This window comes from Sabethes cyaneus, chromosome 3 (assembly GCF_943734655.1).
Source record: "Sabethes cyaneus chromosome 3, idSabCyanKW18_F2, whole genome shotgun sequence".
NCBI lineage: Eukaryota > Metazoa > Arthropoda > Insecta > Diptera > Culicidae > Sabethes > Sabethes cyaneus.
The window spans coordinates 137,688,253-137,713,585 of NC_071355.1; the positions used below are offsets into that span (position 1 = coordinate 137,688,253).

At 34.6% G+C, this 25,333-nt stretch overlaps 1 protein-coding gene across 1 annotated transcript in view; it reads left to right on the plus strand.

Annotated features, from left to right (window-relative positions):
- The first annotated feature begins 8,307 nt into the window (after window positions 1-8,307).
- The window catches only part of LOC128739206 (trichohyalin), a 41,444-nt gene continuing 24,418 nt past the window's right edge, over window positions 8,308-25,333 (plus strand). The window contains exons 1-7 of the mRNA XM_053834641.1: window positions 8,308-8,508; window positions 9,202-9,364; window positions 18,468-18,620; window positions 18,692-18,930; window positions 18,997-19,146; window positions 19,447-19,543; window positions 19,729-19,784. Coding sequence (XP_053690616.1) covers window positions 8,308-8,508; window positions 9,202-9,364; window positions 18,468-18,620; window positions 18,692-18,930; window positions 18,997-19,146; window positions 19,447-19,543; window positions 19,729-19,784 — 1,059 coding nt within the window. The remainder of the gene's footprint in view (window positions 8,509-9,201; window positions 9,365-18,467; window positions 18,621-18,691; window positions 18,931-18,996; window positions 19,147-19,446; window positions 19,544-19,728; window positions 19,785-25,333) is intronic.

A 25,333-nucleotide genomic window follows, 5' to 3' on the forward strand; every position in this document is an offset into this window, starting at 1 on the left:
ACAGACATCAGAAGAAGGTTTTTTATTTACTTGCACGAGGTCTGCAAAAATGTTCAAGCAAGTTTGCTCCGAATGATAAAATGGCAAATCCTGGTTTCCTGGAGATTCTTTTGGATTTCAGGAAGAAAAGTAGGTACTACAAAGCTCTAACAAGATGGTGATATTGTAAAAGAAAATCAAATATTTATTAATTTGTTCAATTGTTACAATGCGAATTTTGACCTATGATTATGGTTTTAGCTAAATATGCTGCACTATTTTCATATTTTATTTAAGTTAAAGATGAAATACTAGCTAAAATATGTAATAAATCAAATATCTGACAATCAGAATACATGATTGTTTTGATAAATGGTTTGTTTTAAAACTGAAAATTTATTTTGTAGTACAACGATTCGATAACCCAAGTAACACACAAAACAAGTTAGAAAATAATATTCGTGGAAATTAGTCGCTTAAGCGTACTATAAACGTACTTTGAAAACATATGTCGTTATTATTAAGGTTTTGAGATGTTTTGGGATAACATGAATTTATTTGACAGCTCATATCTAATGTATAATGTTTGTTTTGTCAACATGTCAACATGAAGTTTTTATTACGTCACCATTACTAAATTTAAACTACTGGAAGAACAAGTTGTAGCTTATGCTATAATAACGTTTTAAATTGGTATGAAATAACCTGATACATACTTCTTTCAATTCTTGTTTCATTAGACTTAAGTTTTTTGCGCTTTTCAGGTAATATAGAAGTTCTGATATATGTAATATTATACTATTCGATAACAAGCTGTGTTGCTTGGGAAATGATACATGATTGTGGAACGACTGTATATGAATAAGTATTTCGATTATGCATCGCGTAATTAACATGAGGCACTTTCAAAACAAAAAGGGACTTCTCCAATTCATTCCTTTGTGTGCTATATATTTTTTATTTATACTCTATGTTAGTATCTTTGAGTTTACCTTGGCCAACATATCGGCATCTACTCTTTTTCATACTAGAGTTGAATGAGTTACCAGGTTATTTTCTTGACAAACCATCAGCAGAGACAGCAATCGGATGTTCATATAGCACAGAGAAGTGAATAGAGAAGGAAGATTGCTTTGGGCGAAAAATTGTTCCCTGGATTATTCAACAGAATACTCAGACGACATTTTCACGCCGTTTACATCGTTGTTGCATGTACCGTATTTTTTCGTGCCATCATAATCCTCTAATGACAAAATATATACCACGAATCGAATAAACTGCTCTAAATAATAGTTTGTAAAATATAAAGCATCTGTTGTCTCACCTTCTTCTGTTTCACATTTTAATTTTAAAATACATACTTACTGAGTCATCTTTGACGAAAAGCTGTTTTGTGTCGGCCCGCAAACATCCATTTGTGTATCTCATGGCAGCTTTTCCCATAACCCATAGCCATATGCAGTATTCTTTACAACATTATTGTAGATCAAGTTTTCAATAAATGACAAATTAATCTGGCATTTGATCAAACAAATCCAATTTTGCGTTTTGAAGAAGCATTTTGCAAAAACGTATCACATAAATAATTTTCTATTGTGCATTACTTTAAAATGGATTGTCACATAGATAAAAGCATTCATCAATAAGAGTTTCATCCTAGAGGGTATATTTGAAAGAAGGAACATATTTGAAACATATTTGGCACTTCCTATGGTTCTGTTCGTTGCGGCATTTTCTTATTAGTAATATACTCTACTCAGTGGAAAATCTAGTACAAACTTGTCGTTTCGACGGTCCGAAATGACGCATCCATAAGGACGTGCCTTGAATTATATTTGTATTCAAATAGTCATTCGTCCCAATCGATAAGTGTTTTAAATGTAACGAAAAGACGAACTTGACTGGTTTTGCAGCCAGAAATATAAGCAATTGACAGAAGAAAAATCGAAATTTGTAGGATTCTAACTAGAACGTTCTCGAAGAAATATAACATTTTTTGTTTTTGAATTTTGATTCAGAAACTCTATCATTCAGGAAACTTTTTTCTCATATGGAAGGGACAAATGAATTCAGATTTATAACCATATCCAGGACAGAAAACATTTAGTGTTTGAGATATACATCCAGCAGAATGCTTTATTTTTATTCATTTTTATTGCTATTATTTTCAATACAAAAAACAGAGATATTCTATTGCAATTAACATTAACATATGGTCACAACGGCGGTGTGAAACGCATTTGTACATGCCGAAAATAGAAATGTGTCACATATCATCACTGCAGAAACATCCATTGTCTTCACAGATTCCAATCCGTGTTACAGTTACAATCCACGTACCACCGAATGTATCAGTGTAATAAACGAAATCTATTAGCCAAAACGAAAGAATTTTGTGATTCAAGTGCTATAGAAAATAAGTGCGAAGAAAAAATAATGCAGAGTGCTTTATACTCGGATAGCAAATCTGGCACCAACTATTATTTTTAACAAGTGACAATATATACTATAATTAAAAACAAAAACATGCCGTTCTAATCATAAGAAACCTTTCTTTGAGATTCATTCTCAAGTCGTCTTCTAATCATTGGAGTTATGGAAATAAGTAGTGCAACAAACTTTTCTGATTCTGCGATTTATCACCAGGTCTAATGAATGAAAATTTTTGTGTAAATATCGGATCACATACGTCGCAAATATTGAAGCTTTCTGAATAATACGGTAAGTGACTCGAATGTATTCCTCGAAAACTAATTTCCTATTGCTTTACACTATATTTATTCGTTGATGTTCTATTACTGAAATTTGTTCCCCCTAGTTCCATTATAACTCTTCATCTAGCGTCTATTTCATATATGTGCTTCAACTATTGTCATCAAGGACATAACAGCAATATGATTGACACGTCACTTGAAAATTACAAAGCTTTGCTAGTTTACAACTATCTTGCGTGTTGAAATGGTGGTCCATTTTTAAATGAGCACACGGAACCTATTTTCACGCAAATGCAATTTACGTTTCAAAAGTAAATCTTTTTTCCCCATTTAAATGTACCTACTAAACACGTGGAATTTGGGACATGCGCTCATAGTGAGTGCCTTGAAAACGTGCCCAATATTAGTTCCTTTCAAAATCTGTGATACATCATTTTTTTGTTAAAAACAACTTCATCGATAGGTATCAATAATTTAAATTTGATAAGAAATTTGTACGGTGGTGAAAAAAGACCGAAAACAACTGTAACAAGCAAATTGTCATGTTTCTTCGTGCTTTAATTATTTGCCTATCCATTGTTGATGCATATGATTTTTGTTTACTCAATTGGTTGAGATTTCAAATTTGAGTTATGAATTTATTTTACATAATTGCACAATACCCAAAAATATTTTTTCAATATTTATTTCATTCTAACTGCTAACAATTTTATACTTTTATTTTATTCAACATGCTACAACTTTATATTATTCTAGTGATAGTTAGCATGCAGTCAATTGTTGTGAATAGCCAGAAGAGGCTAATTAAAAATTCTAATTTAGTATGTAATTTTAAAAACTCACGATTTTTGAATAAAGTCATAGGTACTCCAATATTTTACTTGCTGATTAAAGTAACAGATTTTATGTTAAAGTTTGTCTACGTTCGAAATTAATATTCCTATTTTGTCCAGCATGATGATTGAATTAATGCGTACATGCATTATGAATAAATTTAATTGAAGTAATTGAATTTGAATAGTTTATAATACAGCTGTTCCAATTAATAATGATTGATTGATTGACTGCATACATTTTTCCTACTGATTCTGATAGATAGATTTGATAGATACTGAATAGGTCACCTCCTCTAGTTTCTGATAATAAATAACAGACGTTGGCGCTAGTGTTTCATCATGCGCCATGTATGACAGTATGGTTAAAACTATCAATGTTTCCCTGTTGAATACAACACATGTCGTTACTTTGTAACGCATATTGTGTGATTCGGAAACAGCTCAATTTTGCGCTACATTAAATTTACTCAAAGCAGCAACATTACTCTCTCATGCATCTCAGTTTCGTTTGTGTTTATCGCTAATCGCAATATAACGTTTGACGCCTAAACCAATAAATAATGTTGGTAAACATTGTTTTTATTTATCGCGTTCATGTTGCGAAGTTTAATTTTTTCGAATTGAAATATCGCAAACATATTCAGCCCCTGGCTCTCGCACGGTATCAAATCACTTTTCTGGGCTCTTGGACGAATGGTAGTAAGATGCTATGGAGAGGTATGGGAAAAGATTATTGTTTTTATCAAAATTAGGCAGAAGCCATGAAAATTAAGGATAACAAAGTAACTGTACGGGGTCAATCCCGGCGTAGTGGCTAGCATTCACGCCAACCCCGCAGAAGTCACGAATGACCTAAAAGTGTTAAAGTGACGGTAATCTAACAAAAAAAAGTTACTGTACCATAAATAAAGTATGATTAGTGATTGTTTTTCAGGTAGGTAAACATAGATAAGTGAGAGATTTTACTACCACTAGAAAAGCGCCATCTCTTGAAAAACAACGGTTCGTATGGTGTCGGATTCAAAAAATCACATTTTCTTGCAAAATCATTTTTCTGAGTTGGAAATGTTTAAAATTTGGTAGCATAACGAAAGTTATTGAAAATAAAATACAGGTATACCTCGTTAGTACGTACACCTTTGCTTCGTTTAGCGTACGTATTACCGAAATGTACGTACTATCGAATCACAATTTTAGGCTTTGAAGCATTTTATTTATTCATTTATTTATTTACTACGTCTTCAATAAAATACTGTACAGACTGAGCTATGCTAAGTATCTTATGCTAGTTTTAAAATGATGTCTGCTTACGTTGTTGCTATTGTTGTGTTATACTTAACATAGCATGAAAGTTGCCAATTTGCATACAGTATTGAATAAATATATATTTTAAGGGTATTGATTTAATATAGCAGTTAATTTTTAATTTTTTTTTAAATCAATGATTTTGTCCTTTGTGAGGCTTAGAATGAAACAAATAGTGTTGCTGGAAAATGTACGTACTATCGAGGCAAAATGTACGTATTATCGAGGATACGTACTATCGGCAAAATGTACGTATTATGAAGGGCACGTACTATAGAGAGTACGTACCAACGAGAGTACGTACTATTGAGGTATACCTGTATTGAGTGTTTCATCACAAGTGTGTTTATTTATGTAAATCATTCCATGTTTTGCGCAGAGTATATGTGATGGGGAAAAAGGCAGTCATTTTTAATTTATTACTTTAAACAGCATTGAATTTACTTATAGGGTAGATACTCCAGGATTGGTGGGATTATGCAGGCGGATAGTATTTAAAGACATGGTGTGCTATTACGTTGGTTTTAAATACATACCAAAATTATAGCATTCTATTGGATAACATATATAAAATATTACTTTTCCTGGGATTAGTCTGTGTTCCCATAGTTGTGGTATTGTTCCTATAATGGTGAAAAATGTTCTTATGATAGTAGTACTTTGTTTACCGCATTTAGTAACGCTCGCAATGAACATAGCAGCAGGTATTGACAGCGTAGGTAGGTATGCATAAATCCATCTTCCTTTCTGTTTTACGAATTCATCACTTCTGCAAGGCGTATACACAAATTACGTTACGCAAAAAATATGGTTTTTTGACCCCCTCAGTTTAGAAGAAAAAACTTATTTTTTTTGAAACTGTGTCGTCTCCTCTACGGCCGGACACCAGCTTTTCCTCTATGATCGGACAATAAAGTAAACAGTGAAATGTACTTACTTAGTCTAGAATTGCTGCATCTTTGATTCCTATGTGAAATAAAATTAGAAAAGCAATAATATATCGAATTGTGTAGAAAAACTTTCAAATTTGCACAACGCAAACGTAAACCTCTTAACTCTGCGAAGACCTTTAGAGTCACTACAATTGTGGGACATTTACTATCAAAAATATCAAAGGGAATAGGGGAATGACATTAGCATTGTTCAGATTTGATCAGCACTGTTGTGAATTTTGGGGTGACAAAATGCTTACTGCTAAATTATATTACTTGCATAGAAAACATCGCAAACTGGTCTTAGAAAACTTTTGACGAGAATATATAAACTTGCTTTCTGTCAGAAGAAAGAAAAATCATAATTTAAAAAAATGATATAACAAGATGTCTGCTATATGTGAACAATGCAATGACATAATACAAAGATATGAATATCTGCATTAATACAAATTGAACTCCAATCATATTTTTTGTATTTATTTAGTATTGTGTTTATGTTTTTGCTCCTTTATTTCTTGCACAAGTCTAGTTTCATTTTAATTTATTACAATTGAAGTAAATTTTACTACGGTGTAACCAGGATGGACCAACCCATAACATTAAAAATATTTGTAAAATAAGCTGAATGTTTATACAACTCATAAAGCACAAAATAAATCTGAATAAATAATATATAACGAACAACAGACTACAGAAAAAAATCTTGGTAATGATATCAAGAACCAATAACTTGATTTTCAAGAGTTTAAAACATTAAACATTAAACATTAAACATTAAACATTAAACATTAAACATTAAACATTAAACATTAAACATTAAACATTAAACATTAAACATTAAACATTAAACATTAAACATTAAACATTAAACATTAAACATTAAACATTAAACATTAAACATTAAACATTAAACATTAAACATTAAACATTAAACATTAAACATTAAACATTAAACATTAAACATTAAACATTAAACATTAAACATTAAACATTAAACATTAAACATTAAACATTAAACATTAAACATTAAACATTAAACATTAAACATTAAACATTAAACATTAAACATTAAACATTAAACATTAAACATTAAACATTAAACATTAAACATTAAACATTAAACATTAAACATTAAACATTAAACATTAAACATTAAACATTAAACATTAAACATTAAACATTAAACATTAAACATTAAACATTAAACATTAAACATTAAACATTAAACATTAAACATTAAACATTAAACATTAAACATTAAACATTAAACATTAAACATTAAACATTAAACATTAAACATTAAACATTAAACATTAAACATTAAACATTAAACATTAAACATTAAACATTAAACATTAAACATTAAACATTAAACATTAAACATTAAACATTAAACATTAAACATTAAACATTAAACATTAAACATTAAACATTAAACATTAAACATTAAACATTAAACATTAAACATTAAACATTAAACATTAAACATTAAACATTAAACATTAAACATTAAACATTAAACATTAAACATTAAACATTAAACATTAAACATTAAACATTAAACATTAAACATTAAACATTAAACATTAAACATTAAACATTAAACATTAAACATTAAACATTAAACATTAAACATTAAACATTAAACATTAAACATTAAACATTAAACATTAAACATTAAACATTAAACATTAAACATTAAACATTAAGCATTTAGCACTTGCATGAGCAACCACAATTTGCAGCCGTATTTTCTTGCGCTTATTTTTTTCCTTTAATATAGTTACGTTTTAACTGAGAAATGGTATAGATAGATCCGTATGATTGCAGGCGAAACTTTCGGCGATAGATATTTAAATGACGTACGTATGGTCTAAAATTCCTACCACGTTAACGGTAATACAGGTAAAACTATGAAAACATTTCTTTTATTATTATCGTCATTAACGCTTGCCAAGTTCACTGATAAATAACGAAAATCATGGGCACTTAAATTACATAACATTACGATATGACGTATTTATAATTATTGAATATTTTTCAAAGTCGAAACAAACCAGTTTTCTTTGAATTCCCTGTACAATATAAAAAATGTTCTATAGTTTTCTGACTATTTAAAAAGATATTTCATAACGCAGATTTTGAAAGGAACATTATAAATAAACTACCATAATCACAGCCATTGAACATCATGAATGCATAGGATTCTTAATATATTCACACAGTCATTAACAATTTGTCTAAATTAATGATCATTTTCACACTTTCTTTCTTCTTTGGATTTACGTCTATCTAATTGACACAACCTTCCACATCACTTACCGCCTCCAAATAAATTCCGGAAAAAATTACGACAAATAATATATATTCTTGCTTATGGCTAACCAATGCACGTTTATCGTTGCCGCAATATTACTTTCCAAATAAAAATCTATACTGACCAACTTCGGAATACCAATCATTCCAACGTCCTATTTGTTCAACGTCCTGCACACACTAATGGCATCATCATAGACCGCGGATTATTCGCGGCATATTATGTCTCGTGAAGTTTACAGTTCAGGTCAAGCAATAAATACAGGCACTAGAAGTCCCGGTCGCCCAAACAGACGCTTAACAGAACTGCCAACCGTCGATAGGTCGCCTTCGAGAGACTACGGAGCCCGAGGAAGTCCTTTAGGTGATACCCAATTACTAGCTAACGTCAAATATAGCTTTTATCCGTTCAACTCGAATACAATTCAGTTACATTCTCTTTTATTTCTCTCTCGAATAAAGTAGCTAGTATCGACATAATTTTCTTGCGATATATGTTAAAAATCTGATTTGGCACGATATCCTTTTTCAAATTATCTAATATGTAATCTCTTTGGTTTTAACAACGTGTAAAACGACTAACTTTGCGACAGTATAGAAATAAAAAATGACCTGCATTCGCGATGAAGCTATTTTCAGCTACTTTTTATTTTCTACCACCATTCGGATGGCTGTTATTCCAAAGCATTTTTATCTACACTGTTTCTATTTTGAAACAGTTTATCTACAGATTTCTGTGTACCTGTTATGTTACAGTCTTCCACTCATGCCAGCTAGTAACATTGCATACAGTCATACAATGTAATTTTGAGCTTGTAGATACATAAGCCCTGTTTATTTTTTATTGTCATCCACTATCAATATTGATTGTATTTGTATAGAATCATAATTAAATCAATTACGCACTAATTTTTCAAAGCACGGTCATTTTTTGTTTAGTTTTTCCTCCGTTTTGCTCCTTTATATGAACCTTCCATCGTGTTATTTTGTCATTTTAATACACCTTTATTATCTGCTTTATTCAGCTAAAAGTTCTAAATTTTTTTCAAGCACTTTTAAATGTCAAATAAAGAATCATTTGAAAAACTCTTCTCCCTCTCCCACTTTCCAATTCACGGTCTGTCATTTTATTCTCATCACAATTCCTTTACAGCGATGGGTAGCCCATATTACAGGGATATGGATGAGCCAATAAGCCCTGCTGGGGGAGGCCACCATCGCAGCAGAAGTGCTACACGAGCACCTACTCACACAATGGAGTATCCACGAGATCAACTTAGTAAGTATTGGCAGATTGCTTAGTTTTATCAAAAACAGAGTCCAATGATGCTAGTAATACACACTTTCTAAATCATAAAACATATTAAAACATACATTCACAATGTGACATACTCCCTTTGAAGAAATATGTCTTGACTCGTAAAAATTAAGTAGCCTATTGGAAAAACGTGATCTCTACCACTGAAGGCCCGTTGTAAGATCCGTTCGAATTGGAGAGTTTCATGAAAAATGTTTTACTCGATAAACAAATTTCTTTGGAAATGCTTATTAGCACAGCGATCCTTACCGCTAAGCTGGCTGGTGCACCAAGGTGCAAGGTGCACCAGTGTGAACTGGGAGTGCGCCGTAAATACTAAAGATATAGCAATACTTAGTTCAGCAATCTTATGGATAATAATTTACTCTATAAATGCCCCATATATAATATTTTCGAATTTTGCTTGGCTGAGGTGTTACAGTTAAAAAAGCAAAATAAGTTCACTGAATGCAGGACAAGCCTGCTTGCACGTTGAATCTCCCTGTTCCTAGTGCCAATGCGGTTGTTAAAAAGAACTGTTTTCGTCGCACTATCGTCCGGCATCCTTACGACGTATCCGGCCCACCGCAGCCTACTGACTTTTGCCAGATGTACGACGGGAATCTCTCCAAGCAGTGCAAGTAACTCGTGATTCATATGCCTCGACCGACCGCCGCTTTCAGTTTGTACTTCGCCAAATATCGTCCGCAGTACCTACTGCTTAAATATGGCTAGAGCACGTATGCCCTCCTTGAGTAGTGTCAAGAGCTTAAGTCCATAAAGAACTACTGGTCTAATAAGGGTTTTTTACATCGTCAGCTTCGTACGGCGGGGTTGATCGTATCATTTCGTGAAGAGCAAAGTAGGCCTGATTTCCCGCTTGAATGCGCCCGTGGATTTCCTTACTAGTGTTGTCTGCAGTCACCAGCACGAAGCACATCACTCGATCCAATATAGCTCTGATCAGTCGGGTCAGTTTATCCGGCAAAAAGGTGTTCGTGCATTATCTGCCTTAGCTTGTATCGATGGACTGTATCGTATGCTGCCTTGAAACAAATAAAAATAGGAGGAGTGGGCATGTTGCACTCCCAACGTTTCTGCAAAATCTGTCTATAAGTGCTATCGGTAACCGGAGCCGTTGCTACACGGATAGAAATTCAAGCTCAAAAATGAGCAAAATGACGCGTGATTTCCGTAGTTTAGCGTATGTTTTATGAAAATACAACATGAATAATAGTCATGATATCACGAACTTCTTGCGGTACAACACAACACAAGATCATGAATTATTATTCATGATTTCGAGCTGCCTTATATGGCAGTTCAGTAATGATTTCACAGCAATTCAAACTTTATGGTTTTATGATTTTATTCATGGTATCGGATTCGGATTTCTTTCCGTGTAGCATTTCTCGAGCATGTTTATAGAGATCTGCCGGTAGGCGGTTTTTACCAACGGGTTTGTTGGTTTTCAGCAAGCCGAGTTTTCGTTTAACATTTTGGAGATCGATCAGGTGCCAAAACATTACTATCTTCCATGGTTACTCCTACACACTTAAATTTTATCACCGAGTACGGTAAAATAACGGTACGGCGTTTGAGAGTTTTCCACTGGAACATTCTTATTACTCGGCAAAAGTTAGGCCATTGCAAATTATTTTTTCAAGTTTTTGTCAATGGCGGACATTCAAACATAAAAGTAAGGTTTTTAGCCGAAAAAATTGATTTTAAACATTTCTGAAAAATAGAAAAATTGCAATATCGAAAAAAAGGGTGGGTCAAACACTAGGTAATTTTGTTGGTTTTAAAACAAAAAAAAATCCTGAGAATTGCTTGAGCCGTTCTTGAGTTATCTATGTACAGGGATACCTCGATATAAGACAATTTATGATTTCAAAAAGTTGTCTTATATCGAAATTGTCTTATATCGAAGCAGGATTTTTTCAAAAAAAAAAAATGTCATTAGCAGTCGCCAAATTTTGCTCTATGTTGTGTGTTTACATTTTTTGAACTATTTATTATTGTTTGAACTATTAGCTTTTTACAATTTTTAGGGTTACTTTTAAATAATGAACATCTTCATGGCGCCGATATTGGCATGGAAAATTAGCCCTGGTATCGTTACCAGCTGTGTCAAAGGAATTGATTCGATGTAAGACAAAATTGTCTTATATCGAATTGTCTTATATCGAGGTTGTTTTATAACGAGGCTGTCTTATATCGAGGTATCCCTGTACCGACTTTCAAAACCAAGTTTCGAGAAAAACGGCGTTGAAGTTTTTATTCGCTGTGTAATCGCTCCAGACCTGCGCGGTACAAATAGATGTCATTTTGTCAATTTTTGGAATTCATCCAAATGACTTCAAACACATAGAGTCAAAATGTTAGTCTTTCGAAATAATCAACAAAAAAATTTCGGTTTTTAAAAATTGAAAAGGTACTATGCCCCCTTAACGCTTCTAGCACGAAACAGAAATGGATAGTCGAACAATGAAATTTCCGAAAATCATCCAAAAAATTTTTCTTTCATTTTTGTCTTTTTTTCGTAGATTTTTGCATGGAAAATAATATATTATATATTAAATATATTAATGTATCATATATTAAGTATATATTAAAAGCAAGAACAGGTTTGGTTTTCACGTTTAAACTTTAAGGTGACATGAACGACTAAAAATTTTGAAAAAATCATTATTTTTTATCTAAAATTCTGCAGTCTTTTCCGCTTATTTTGATACTAAATTTGTAATGATCCTACCACGGGAAGTGGCCGAAAAACGATCGGAATAGACGGAAATGAACTTGCAGACGAACTAGCCAGATGTGGTTCTAACTCTCCATTCACAGGTCCGGATCCATTCTGTAGTATCTCGGACTGTGTGATGAAGAGTGGGCTGAAACAATGGGAGAGCCGGACGATTATGGCCAATTGGATGGCCGTACAATCGCTCACACAATCAAACAAAATATAATGTTACTCAAAAGCTGCTGAGTCTCAATAAGAGTGATCTCAGCACATTTACCGGTCTGGTGACAGGACATTGCCCGAGTAAATATCGTCTTCGGAATCTCGGTTTCGTGCAAGGTGATATTAGTTACCTGTGTAATACCGAGTGCGAAATCTCGGAACACTTACTCTGCAATTGTGGAGCACTAATAGGACGCAGACTGCAGTATCTCAAAAAGGGCCTACTAGAGCCTAGGGAGATCTGGTTTGCGTCGCCGATCATGATTACAAGGTTTATAAACCAAGTCATCCTTGAGCCTACCACTTCCTCAATAAGTGATAGGTAAGTCTGAAGCATACAGCAAAAGAAATAATGGGGTATACCATAATAGTTCAAAATAATGGACGCAGTGGTAAGAGTACCCAACAGAAGAAAAAAACCCGATTTGATCCACCTAGTGGTGAAAGGAACCTTTATTATACGGTCTTACTTGCTATTTGAGAAAGAAATCGACATGTCTTCGGAACAAAATTCATCTATTGGTTAACGTTGCGTAGTGTGTTGGTTTACAAAAATTTTTTGAAAATTGAATAATTTTAAAAATTTTTAACAAAATAGGAGCACTTATAAATTTTGATAGATCCTTTTTCATGAAATTGCTAGGTCATCAATTGTAGAATCATCGTTTCAAAAAAATATTAATATATGCCTGACCGCATTTCAAGGTCATGACTAAAATCACGAGTTTGGTCAATTTCATAGGAACGGAGCCTTTCTCCGAAGGCCTGCGCTGAGAAGCGCGGACTAACACGCTTACGGACGAACAATGTCACACCGACGTAATCACATCTACTTGAATCTTTTACTGGTCTAGTATTTCTATAACTAAATCAATTCAATATAACTAACTTAACCAATTTTACTGATTTTACTGATTATCAAATAAAAGTTATTTTTTGAGTATTCCAGGAAAAATATTGAACTGAGGCCACGACCCTAACTTACAAAAAGGGCACCCTATAAACTAAAAAATATGGTTTAAAATTTTCCTACAAGGAAATCCACAATTTAATTAAAGTCGAAGCACTCTTTAATTTCCATAGCAGTACTTTTTAGGAAATTGCTGAATTACGTGGTATGTTACACCCGAGTGGCCGGATGCCCTAAGGTTCAGAACGAATAATTACATATTTGTGTTTTCTGTAAAGATGAACTGATTCCATCGACTAGTACAACAAAACCAGCCTTGATTATTCCTCGTTTAGGCTGCATAAAGACCCCTTCCGAATAACTCCCCGATCAGGAGGGCATAACAAGATAACATCAAATTTATAACACATTCTGATATTTATAACACATTGTGTTACAAATCGGAAATAAACTGATCAGGAAGTGAAAACAAATATTTTAAATTTGTAACAGTTTCTGATAGTTACAACACATTGAGTTATATAGGAGTAATATAGCTTTGGCCACTACTAAAAATGTTACATATCATCACTGGCAGGGCTGTCATTCGCTCACACTATGCGCCCAATGTTCCAATATTATGCCTTGTCGCACAGAGCGATTCGGCAACACACAGCTTATATGCACACAGCGTACGAGCGAAACCGGTGTGGGAGCGAACGACAGCACTCGATGAAAATCGCCCAGTGAGTGATCATCCAAACAGCACTTGGCGCTGCCGGTTGCCACACTTTTTTTGTTTTTAAAATTTTCTGCCCTTTTAAAATAGACAATACACGCTGCACTAAACTACTAATATAGTCTATGTTAAGTTAGTACGGATCAGGTGACGCAACAGTAAAAATGTTTTTTTTTTAATCACACCACTTCAATTGACCCAGCGCAGGGTGTACAATCCATCCGCGCAGAGTGCGGCTCTTGGTGTAAAGGTAAAGCACGCAGCAAATTTATCACACTGCGTTTGCGACTGCCTTTTTTCGTGCGCGTAAAACACGAAAGAGCGTGTTTAGCAAAAGAGACACTGAAGGGAATTCTTGTGCGAACACACGCCGCATGGCGAGTGTTGTGTTGTTTAAGAATGTGTGTCTTTTGGTCTGCGCTGCGGTTTATGCCATCTCCGGAAGTGAGGGTGAAGAACTTGTAGTATGAGCATCTTCAGCAACACATTTACTCTTCCGTATTTGGTCTGAGCTAATGAATTTGAATACAGTACCTCTAAGATATCTTTTTAGGATAATAGACCAATAATGGCGTCTACTACCACTACGTACTTGCGGTTTTTAGAAAAAAAATACCCGAAGCCGACCCGATCAGGAGGGCATAACAAAATTATAACTGATCCTTTAATTTTTGACCGATTCTTTGCTAACAACGGCTGTTATAATTTAGCCACTGTAAGTGGTTAAAATAACTCAAATTCTAACAAAACTGCTTAGCAGTTACAGCAAAAATATAACAAAGTTTGTTATGCTTTGAACAAAATTATATCAAAATTTGTTACGATATTTCTAACATATTTGGTTATAATTTTATTAAAATATAGCAAAACCAAAAACTTCTTTACCTCTGTCTGCTATATCGACATTTTCCCGGCCTATTGTCAAAAATAGTACAACTATTTTTCGTTTCTTTTACAAATAGCAACAGAAAAAAATTTTCACACATTTTTTTCATTTTCAAAAACCGCACCCTTTCAGTCGGAATTGAACTCACGACATGCACATGATGCCATCGTCATAACCACTGTTCCAGAACTACTCTTGAATGAAGGTAGTTTAAATGCTCATATGATTTGACCGATAGGTTATTTTGGGTTGTCAGTTTTTGCTGTACAGGCGTATATAAATAGATCTCTTTTGGTACGAGCCCGTGCTCAAGAAGAACCATTTGACAGTGTTGAACGATGTGCTTTCAAATATACCAGAAAATAAATTGAAGTGAACCTGGCTGTTCAAACTTTTTTTAAGTGAGTTTTATATTTGTGGTTTTGATTCTATATATGTTATTACTGATTTTGGTAGGAACCAACCACAGGAAAGATTAAAAACAATTATGAACCTAATTATTTTAGAGATGCGTGGAAGAAAATATTTCACAATTATACGAGGTTTTGTTAGTAAAGGAATGGAGAAAACACTTGTTGCATTAGATTTTGTAAACAAGACGTAAACCGAGAAAAAAAACTAAAACATTTTATTTTATCGTTAATTTTTTTTCATAATGTGTTTGCTCGATTACGTTTTGTTTCAAGCGTCTACCAACAAAATAAAAGTTTGAGAGATTTTCTTTTTAATCCTAATACAATACTATGGTCGTAGTTTTAAATGAAAAAAAAATCTAGTTTGCTCATATTTAAGATTCCACAAAAATTCAAAAATAACTGTTTCGTTTATTAAAACGAAAGTTTCTTTCAATTCGTTGTTAGAACCTAGTAAAGTGCAGAAAATACATAAAAGATGGCTTAACAGGAGCGGCATTTTGCATCAAGTATATTTCTAACTGCAATAGTTTATGCTTTAATTTTATACACTTGCTGTTGTCGGATCCTTACAAAATTGTTATCCAAGCAAACAAAAAAGTCTAGACGACAAAATTTTCTTAATGCAAAATTGATTGAACGACGTAGACGTTCACGTAATCCTTATTTCGTTCTGATGCACTGAAACTGAACATAAAATAGGACTTAGTTTGCAATTTGCAGTTGTACTTGAAATTAGACACGAAATTTCACTTTGAATTTCATTTGAAATTGGATGTCAAATGGACATGGCATTGGATTTGATATTGGACCAAAATTTAAACTTGAAATTGGACATTAAATTCGACTTAAATTTAGAATTCAAATTGAATTCAAAATAAACATGAAATTTGACTTGAAATAGGACTTAAAATTGAACTTGAAATTTTACTTGAAGTTAGGCTGGTATTGCATGCAAAATTTGGGTTGGAATCAGATTTGAAATTACACATAAAATTTGCGTTAAATTTTATAGAAAAGGTATGGCAGTGCCCCAGTGTTTGTCCCGGGCACACCAGTGATCAGAGATAACATAAACCGCAGAGCAGACCAAAAGACACACATTCTTAAACAACACAACACTCGCCATGCGGTGTGTGTTCGCACAAGAATTCCCTTCAGTGTCTCTTTTGCTAAACACGCTCTTTCGTGTTTTACGCGCACGAAAAAAAGGCAGTCGCAAACACAGTGTGATAAATTTGCTACGTGCTTTACCACACCAAGAGCCGCACTCTGCGCGGATGGATTGTACACCCTGCGCTGGATCAATTGAAGCGGTGCGATTAAAAAAAACATTTTTACTGTTGCGTCACCTGATCCGTACTAACTTAACATAGACTATATTAGTTGTTTAGTGCAGCGTGTATTTTCTCTTTTAAAAGGGCAGAAAATTTTAAAAACAAAAAAAAATTTTTGGGTTATTTCCGCACGGAGTGTGGCAAACGGCAGTACCAAGTGCTGTTTGGATGATCACTCACTGGGCGATTTTCACCGAGTGCTGTCGTTCGCTCCCACTCCGGTTTCGCTCGTACGCTGTGTGCATATAAGCTGTGTGTTGCCGAATCGCTCTGTGCGACAAGGAATAATATTGGAACATTGGGCGCATAGTGTGAGCGAATGACAGCCCTGCTCACTTCCATTCCGTGACTACCCTCTTAGGGTTTGTCCATTGGGGTATCAGTATAGTGATCCTTATTTTTGCCCTCGATACCCCTTTATCCAATTAAAAAAATGTGAACAGTATAAATAAGGCTTTACAGATTACCGGATGTAGATCGTATCCAAAGACATCATCTTTGCTTCTTCCCAAGAAATAGACTAAAGAACCGTTATTACAGAGGAGAGGACCATATAATCAGAAGGTTACGTTAAACAAACTTCAACAGATTTATTGAGTAACACACATTCCTGATTGGTGTTTGTTTGTCTTTGACATTGATTGATTTTTGAGCAATATCGACAATATCGAAACGCGGGCAGTGAAACATCACGTGGTGCGGAATTTCCTCGACTACAGTATAAATAAGGCAGAAGGGTGAAGATACTCTCTCACACCTGTGTAAGTATTTCTTGAAACACCCATGACCTGACAAAAATTGCGTGGGATAAAAGTATACCTAACCATGTTTTCTGCCGATCCAAGACGAGATATTTTGGATCAGCCAATTGGTCCATCTGTCGTACTCGTCATTGTCCCATTTCCTCTGCCACCTACTTAAAGAGTCCGGCCTAACTCTATTCCGAGTTATCTGCCTATGACACTCAACATCCTCGCTTAAGTGAATACATATACGGGGCATATCCGTAATAAAACCTATCGCATCTATATGGTGCGATACCCGCAGCACTGTCAGTCTAAAGATATGGTTTGGACATGCCTACCCAGCGCTGAAACCCAAGCCGGTACTCCTTGGCTACACTTGCCATCAGACGTCTCTTACTGCTGCTAGGTGCATGACTATAACCGTTAACGCCCCTGCCACAAGCATAATTAACGTGACTGGTGAAATTTAGCCGATCGTCTACATTTCGCATTACGTTTGGACACAATCACTTGTCCCTCTACCGTAATTTTAGTCCCTAGGGCCGGCTTGCGGTTGCTAATCATTACAGCCTCTGTCTTATGTTGTGCTAATCGTAGATTGACGCCATCCATCAATCCCTTTATTAAGCTTATGGCGTTTAATGCCAACATTTCCACTTCTTCGAGGAACACCCTTACCAACCCTTATCCCTTAGCGAGCGCGATTCCGAGTGTTTCCGAAGTATTAAAATCCGGTGCCTAAATTACAACACCAAAACTAGCTGCGGTTACTGTGTTTCGAGCGTGCAGTGCATTTCATCAGGCACGGCAGCAGCGTACTGATTCGAATACACTTCGTACGAGGTTTCAAATCCGGCACGCAGTATGGTTTTTGTTGTGATCTGGCGGTTACTCTTAAGGTTATGATTTTTTTTAAGATACGATCACTAATTCACACCCTTATGGTTAAATCAAGGTTGAAAAGACAATTACAAAGAAATGCAAAGCAGAGTTTTTAGTTGCTCAGTTTTGAAATGTTCTAATATTTTATGATTCGTTAGTACAATCATTGTGACTCTATTGGCTAATAGTAGTGATCATTCTTAAAGATAAATGTTCTATTCGCAGGAACACGCTACCAATCATTGGACAGAGGATTAGTTGATCCTCATGATCGTGAATTCATCCCTATCCGAGAACCACGCGACCGATCTCGTGATCGTTCTCTCGAGCGAGGACTATATTTGGAAGAGGAGCTTTACGGTCGCCCAGCAAGACAAAGTCCGAGTCATATGAGTACGCTTTAAGCAGGCAGACGTAAAGTCTATTTATTGAATGCTTGTATATTACAGGTATGCCAGATCGAGGGTACCTGGGTGACCTTCAGGTGCAAAATAATGATCTGCAGCGCGAACTCGGTAACTTGAAAAAGGAGTTAGAGCTTACAAATCAAAAACTAGGTAGTTCCATGCACAGTATCAAAACGTTTTGGTCCCCGGAGCTGAAAAAGGAACGGGCACTACGCAAAGAAGAAAGCGCCAAATATAGCCTCATCAACGATCAGTTGAAGTTACTGAATAATGAAAATCAGGTAATTGCAAACATTGTTGCGCTAAAAAAGTTAACATTGATTAACAATCGTATAAAAATGTCATAGAAACAAGCTATGTTAGTGCGGCAGCTAGAAGAAGAGCTGCGGCTTAGAATGCGGGCACCAAATATCGAAATGCAGCAACAAATGGAGGCCTTGTATGCGGAAAACGAGCATCTACAGCGAGAAATTTCAATACTACGTGACACAATTAAGGTAAGTAACCAAAATTTTATTTTGCGTCAGAATAGCATTTCTTCAATAAATAAAATGGGAAAGCGAATTCAAATTGATACAACATTAAAGTTTAAATTAAAGGCAACAGTTGCAATTTACAAGCATTTTCTCGATTTTACATGTGCATTTTTGCGTTACCTGTTGTGTTATGTATCCAACAATTCATGTACTATCGCAGCTGGTGAACTATTTGCGAAATGGTTCATATGCTGTACACTTTTCAATAATAATTAACTCTTATTTCCTTTCCATTACCCTTCCATTTTTACATCGACACAGGAACTAGAGCTTCGGATAGAAACGCAGAAGCAAACTCTGCAAGCCCGCGATGAGAGCATTAAAAAACTGCTGGAAATGTTGCAAAGTAAAGGAATGGGTAAGTGACACAATACATATAAGACTTTCTCGATGACCAAGCATTGATTACTATATACAATATTTCAAGCGTCAGTAAATATCCAAACAGAAGCATTTAAATTTTTAAACGAAACTTCATATTTGAAAAACTAACCCGTCGAATTTATTCTCCTCTTTTTATTTGTAAACTAATTAATGCCAAAGGCAAAGAAGAAGAGCGTCAAATGTTCCAGCAAATGCAAGCCCTGGCACAAAAGCAGGTGAGCATGTATTTGGCTTAATTCATTTCGATTAATTTTCAGAGAGAGCCAAAAAATCCGCGCTAAAACTTTGCCTTATTATAATTAATTTATAAACAATTGCTAATTGCTTCTCCAACTAGAACATTAGATATACGCTTTACAAGCATATTAAGGCCCCGCATTGAAGAGTTGTGAAAATGACTTTATTTGTATTGAACGAAACCATTCTAAACTTTATTTGTGTTTGAACAGCATGAAGCGCACTTTCGATACGATTTCTTAATCTTTTTTTTTTCTAAGCGAAAACATTTGTTTTTCTTACTCACCTGCATTGCTTATATTAGTTTCGAAAGATTATATTCTTTACGATTGCTTGTTCATTTACTATGTTTATTACTTTGGCGAAAGAATTATTAATAAATTATTCTAGCAAACGAATCGGAATACGGCATAAGTCACCTTATTGAGCAAAGATCCTAATCGATTCTAACTATTTTGAATCGAATATATCGCAAGCAAGCGAAATCTAAACATATGCGAAGAATCTGGTCTAGGATTGTGATGCAGAATCTTGAGACAATGAGAGTGTTCATCAGTACATAGTTACCGTTTATATACCGTCCGAATGAGAACAGTTTCTGTTTACAATTCTACGTCAAGGTTTTGTTTTATTTTCCTTTTTTCTTTTTTGTAATTTAGAGCTAAGACGAATGTTCTGCGAAATAATGCATTTAAATATATTTTGATGATCAATAATTCTTTCGTCAAAAAATCGAGAATTTTGACGAAATTTATCGGTAATGACGGATTTTAAATATGTGCATCAAAATTAGTGATTGGTAGTTAATCATATTAAAAACATTAATTTCGCTGACTTTGAAAAATGAACTATTTAATTCGAGAAATTCTCGTTGTTGCTTGTCACTAGTAACTATATATCAATATAGTAGTAATTATTTCAAACCACAGGGGTTCTGCACCCGTAAGTGTACGAGAAATTGCAATTCAATATTCAATTAAGACGATTTTAAATAATTCGGATTATATTTGATTATCGCTTTCCCATTTATTTATACCGAAAGTTACATATGAAGCCAAAATGCCGCGGTGAACAACAACTATGTTCTTCTCCTTTTAACGCAAATTTCAGATGTATGATTACGAGACCTGCTCAACAACACCAGATTTAATGCGAAACTTATACCAAGGACAACCGCCAAACTATAATCCTAACTACACATCGACCACAATGTTGGATCGTTGCGGACGATTACCAGCAAGACGATATAGTATAAGTGGTTTACCATCATGCTCTTTAGTCGATTATTGTAATCTATCTGAGAATGCAGCTAATCTGTATTCACAGTCAGCTAACCTCACGAACTTATTGAACGAAACAACCAAATCATTATCTAGATCATCAAATATATTGAATATGCGTTATGCGCAGACGCCAACGTTGGCACACCAGCAAATCGGTTCCATTGATTCTCTAGTGAGCCATCCGTCATTGTACCAAATGTCACAACAACCTCCGACACAAGCACCACAACCACCATTACCACCACCACCACCACCACCTCCACCGTTGCCACATGAAAAGCTACTAGCAATGTCCGGCAATTTTTGCTCCTACCCGAACGTTAGTACCCAAATGCCAAATTATAACACTCCCAATATGACCAACTACATCGGCAGCTACCGACCCTCGTCCGACTATCTACTGTCGAAACCGATCTACAGCAATACGTACATAAACCCGGCGAGCAATCTACTATCTCAGCCACACAGCATCTTGTCTCAGACGAAAAACATTTTGTCGCAACATTATGCGTCCAATCCAATAATGTCGCGATCACTTACGAACCTGCCATCATCATCTTCATCCTATCATTTTTACAATAGGCGCCAATTCCCAGCCGACTATCCACCACTAACGGACGATTACGGTAATTTGTCATACAAAAGCAATCCATACTATCAGTCACCATTCTCCAAATTAGACCTAGACTATAGTAGAGCCAACGATATGAAGAGACAAGTAAGTTTTAAGTTCGATGTTGATACATTGTCTATTGATTCGTAAGGCAGTTTTCTTTTGGTTTTGTTCGTATTCTCTTTGTTCCGTTTTATGCGCCGCTCAGTGTATATAATATACTCATTGTAGGAAAAATAAAACATGTCTTAACTTAGTATGGTGCCAATCACTGCTCACTACTGCTTCCATCACGACAGACATTCATAACTTTGTAGGATATTTCGATCAAATCTCATGTATCTATTCTATTCCTAACTGTCCTTACATAGTTGACGACATTAGTTAGAAAAAAGATTAAAGCATGTAATGTTGCGTCAGGATTAGATACAGTATTTAATTGTAGCTACGTTGCTGATTGACCCATGCCGAGCATTGAAATTTGTTGTTATAACAGTTAGAAATTACTAAAAATGCAATACGGCGGGCGCGTAACAGGCCGGGACCTATCATGATCTCGATCAACTACACATGTTTTTAGGGTGGTTTTGTATGTGTGTGATAAGCGCTACGATACTGCATGTCCCAGTGCTAATCGACAAAAATTTTCAAGGCCGCAGCTCGAGAATTGCCAGCCTCGATCTCGACGGCAATCAAACCGATTGTGACTACCTCGACAGTTTGCCGATCAATCACCCTAATTGAAAACCACGGGGACCATAACCTATAGAAGTTTGCAATCATGAAGAAATCTATCGTAATCATCATAGGTTGAAAGCTGTATTTCAAGATGTCTATATTTATCATCCTTATTCCTTATTAGAAGTCGTCAAGTTGTACTTTTTGAAATAGAATTATATTTTACGGAATCTTGGGGAAACAAAAAAGAAACAAATGATTACGTTGTTACAATGATTACAGAAAAAAGAAGAAGTAATCGTTGTATTGTGTTAACTTGACAGTAGTTTTGCAATTAATGCAGTCAATTTTTTCTCTATGATTTAATGCTTACACATTTCCGGAACTGTTCAATTGATTAATTACTACCTCAAATTTAACCAGATCTATGAAAGGACAAATCACGTGTTACCACGCGTCTTATTTCCCACGCTAGTGGCAGCAATGTTATATGCCATCTACCTACTGGGTTTAAGTTTTATATTAATTTTGAAGCAGTAAAAAGTGATAGGCATATCAGGAAAAGTCAACGCTTTTAAACCAAGACCTCAATTTAAACTTCCGGCAGTAAAGTATGTCGGACAAATGCACGACGATCTCATTTTTCGATCAGCGATATGATTTGCTGTAATAATCAATTAAAAATCAAAATCTTGTTCGAGAATGTATGAATTTCATGCATATTTGTCGAGGAATCGGAACTATAATCACAAGTAAGATAACTCATTTGATGTGTGCAATAAAACGATTGAAATTATATTCAAAATGGGAACGATCAATGCGTGGGAAAACCGGACATTTCGTTTTACTACGTTCTGGAATTGTTCACGACATGCATTCAAAACGTGGTAACTGAACATTTTACCCGAGCTCCTCTTAACAGAGTAGCATAATAATATCCATTTTATTCTAATGTCTTGAATACAAACAACATAAAATTCGACGTCAATTCTTTAAAATATCATCATGTACAGTGGTTACTGTACTATGGCCTATCAGCCATTGTATGACTATGTTTATTTTCACAGGTTCAATATAAACAAAATTTACGAATAATGGAAAAATATAACATTAGCAGCTATTACAAGAATAGTAATGTGGGATCATTCGCAATACAACGCAAAAACAACTTGGCAGCCCCACTCTTCGAAATTTCCGCTACACAAGCTCATGTGATCATCTCTCAAACTCCTTGACTAGCTATCCGTATAGATGTTATTAGCTAAGGATGGAATAGATGATGTTAGTTAATTATCATATATCATGGGTGCTCATTGTAACCCACACATTGACTGATTTTTAGTTTTAGGAGCATGAATTTAAATTGAAGTTTTAATCATCATAACAAATATTTTTTAATTTGCAAACAGTATGCCTTTAATTATCGATACTAAATTTATATTTGACAATGACGATACTTTAAAAATTCAGTCATTTTGGATAATACAAGCCAACCAGCCAACAAGTTAAGGTGTCCACTATGCCTCTAATATCCTTATCACAAGAGTAAATATGCTTCGTAACACTCCCGATGGCGCATGATGCTGTGGGTATGCTAACAGTTGGGCATAATCTATCGTGAGATCCTCTAATCAGCATACCCACCACTGATCACGATTGCAGAAGTTAATTAATAAGTTTAAATCAAGCAAAAGTAGTGGACACCATTTTGGGCAAATCGAGGCAACTTATAATAAAGTGATAAAATTGGAAGCTCGGTATCACCCGCCATATTCAGCAGACATCGTTCCATTCGACTTCCACTTGTTTCAGTTCGTGGCTTATTAGAGATGCACCTAAATAACTACAGAAATATTACATTGAACGACCAAGAATTCTTTCATGTGGCAGACTGGCAGCTGTGCTGTGCCAGAAAAAACGATACCTTCATAGCATATCGTCAAATTTTGCAAAAATTTAATTCGCAGCAGTGCAGCTCCTTATATTAACAAAATACTTAATTACTTTGTCTTCACTGAATCAAACTTTAATGACCTGCTTAGAATTAAAAATTGGTATTTACGAAAATCTGGCATGGGTCTATTAGTGATAGTTTTTACCTTACCTGTTTTCAACCATCACTCCACCACAATCTACTCGTGTCACGAGTTTTCTCCCATCATAACGAATTGACTATCGAATTGACTAAACGAAACCATCGACTGTCACGCTTTAGTAACTTTGATGTTTAATATCAAAGTGTTGATATTCCTGTACATACATAGCGAATCTATGCATTTACTGAATGTGTACCAAATTTTACCTATACTGCAACTGTTACTGTCAGATACTCATAGATATTTTATAAAGTTTATAGTAGATTACTGAATAATCAATATAAGTCAATCACAAACGTCAATTATTGCCTATCGAGTAGCTGGTAATAAACATAGGGTATTTGAAGCGAACAATGAAGTATATTTTAACTTTATTTTGAAAATATTTATGATCCAAGACATACACCTATCACTTAACAATAATATCTATGATGACTTACAACAGATATTGCTTTGATCAAACTTAATCTTAACATTTGACCCCATAGATAGAACAACACTGTTTGTATTTACATATACAATTAACGATAGAGTGAAGAATTAGATATATTTATATGTATTGCAACAAAATGTTTAGATATTAGCATAATATATCTTTTGGTAGTGTACTTTTACAGACAAAAAATAACAAAAAAAAACAGCGAGTGCCCGTTTCCAAAAAAAAGTGATATTTGTTGTAAAGCCTTTTACTCGGCGCATAGCACGGAATCCGAAACATAGGGAAAACAATAGCACTTTATTTTATACATAGATAGCTCTCCTAAGACTAAAAGACAAACGCATTTTCGAATAAAAAACGAACAAACACACGCACGTACACAACGTTGAACGAAGTCTTTCGCAAGTGAAGGTTGATT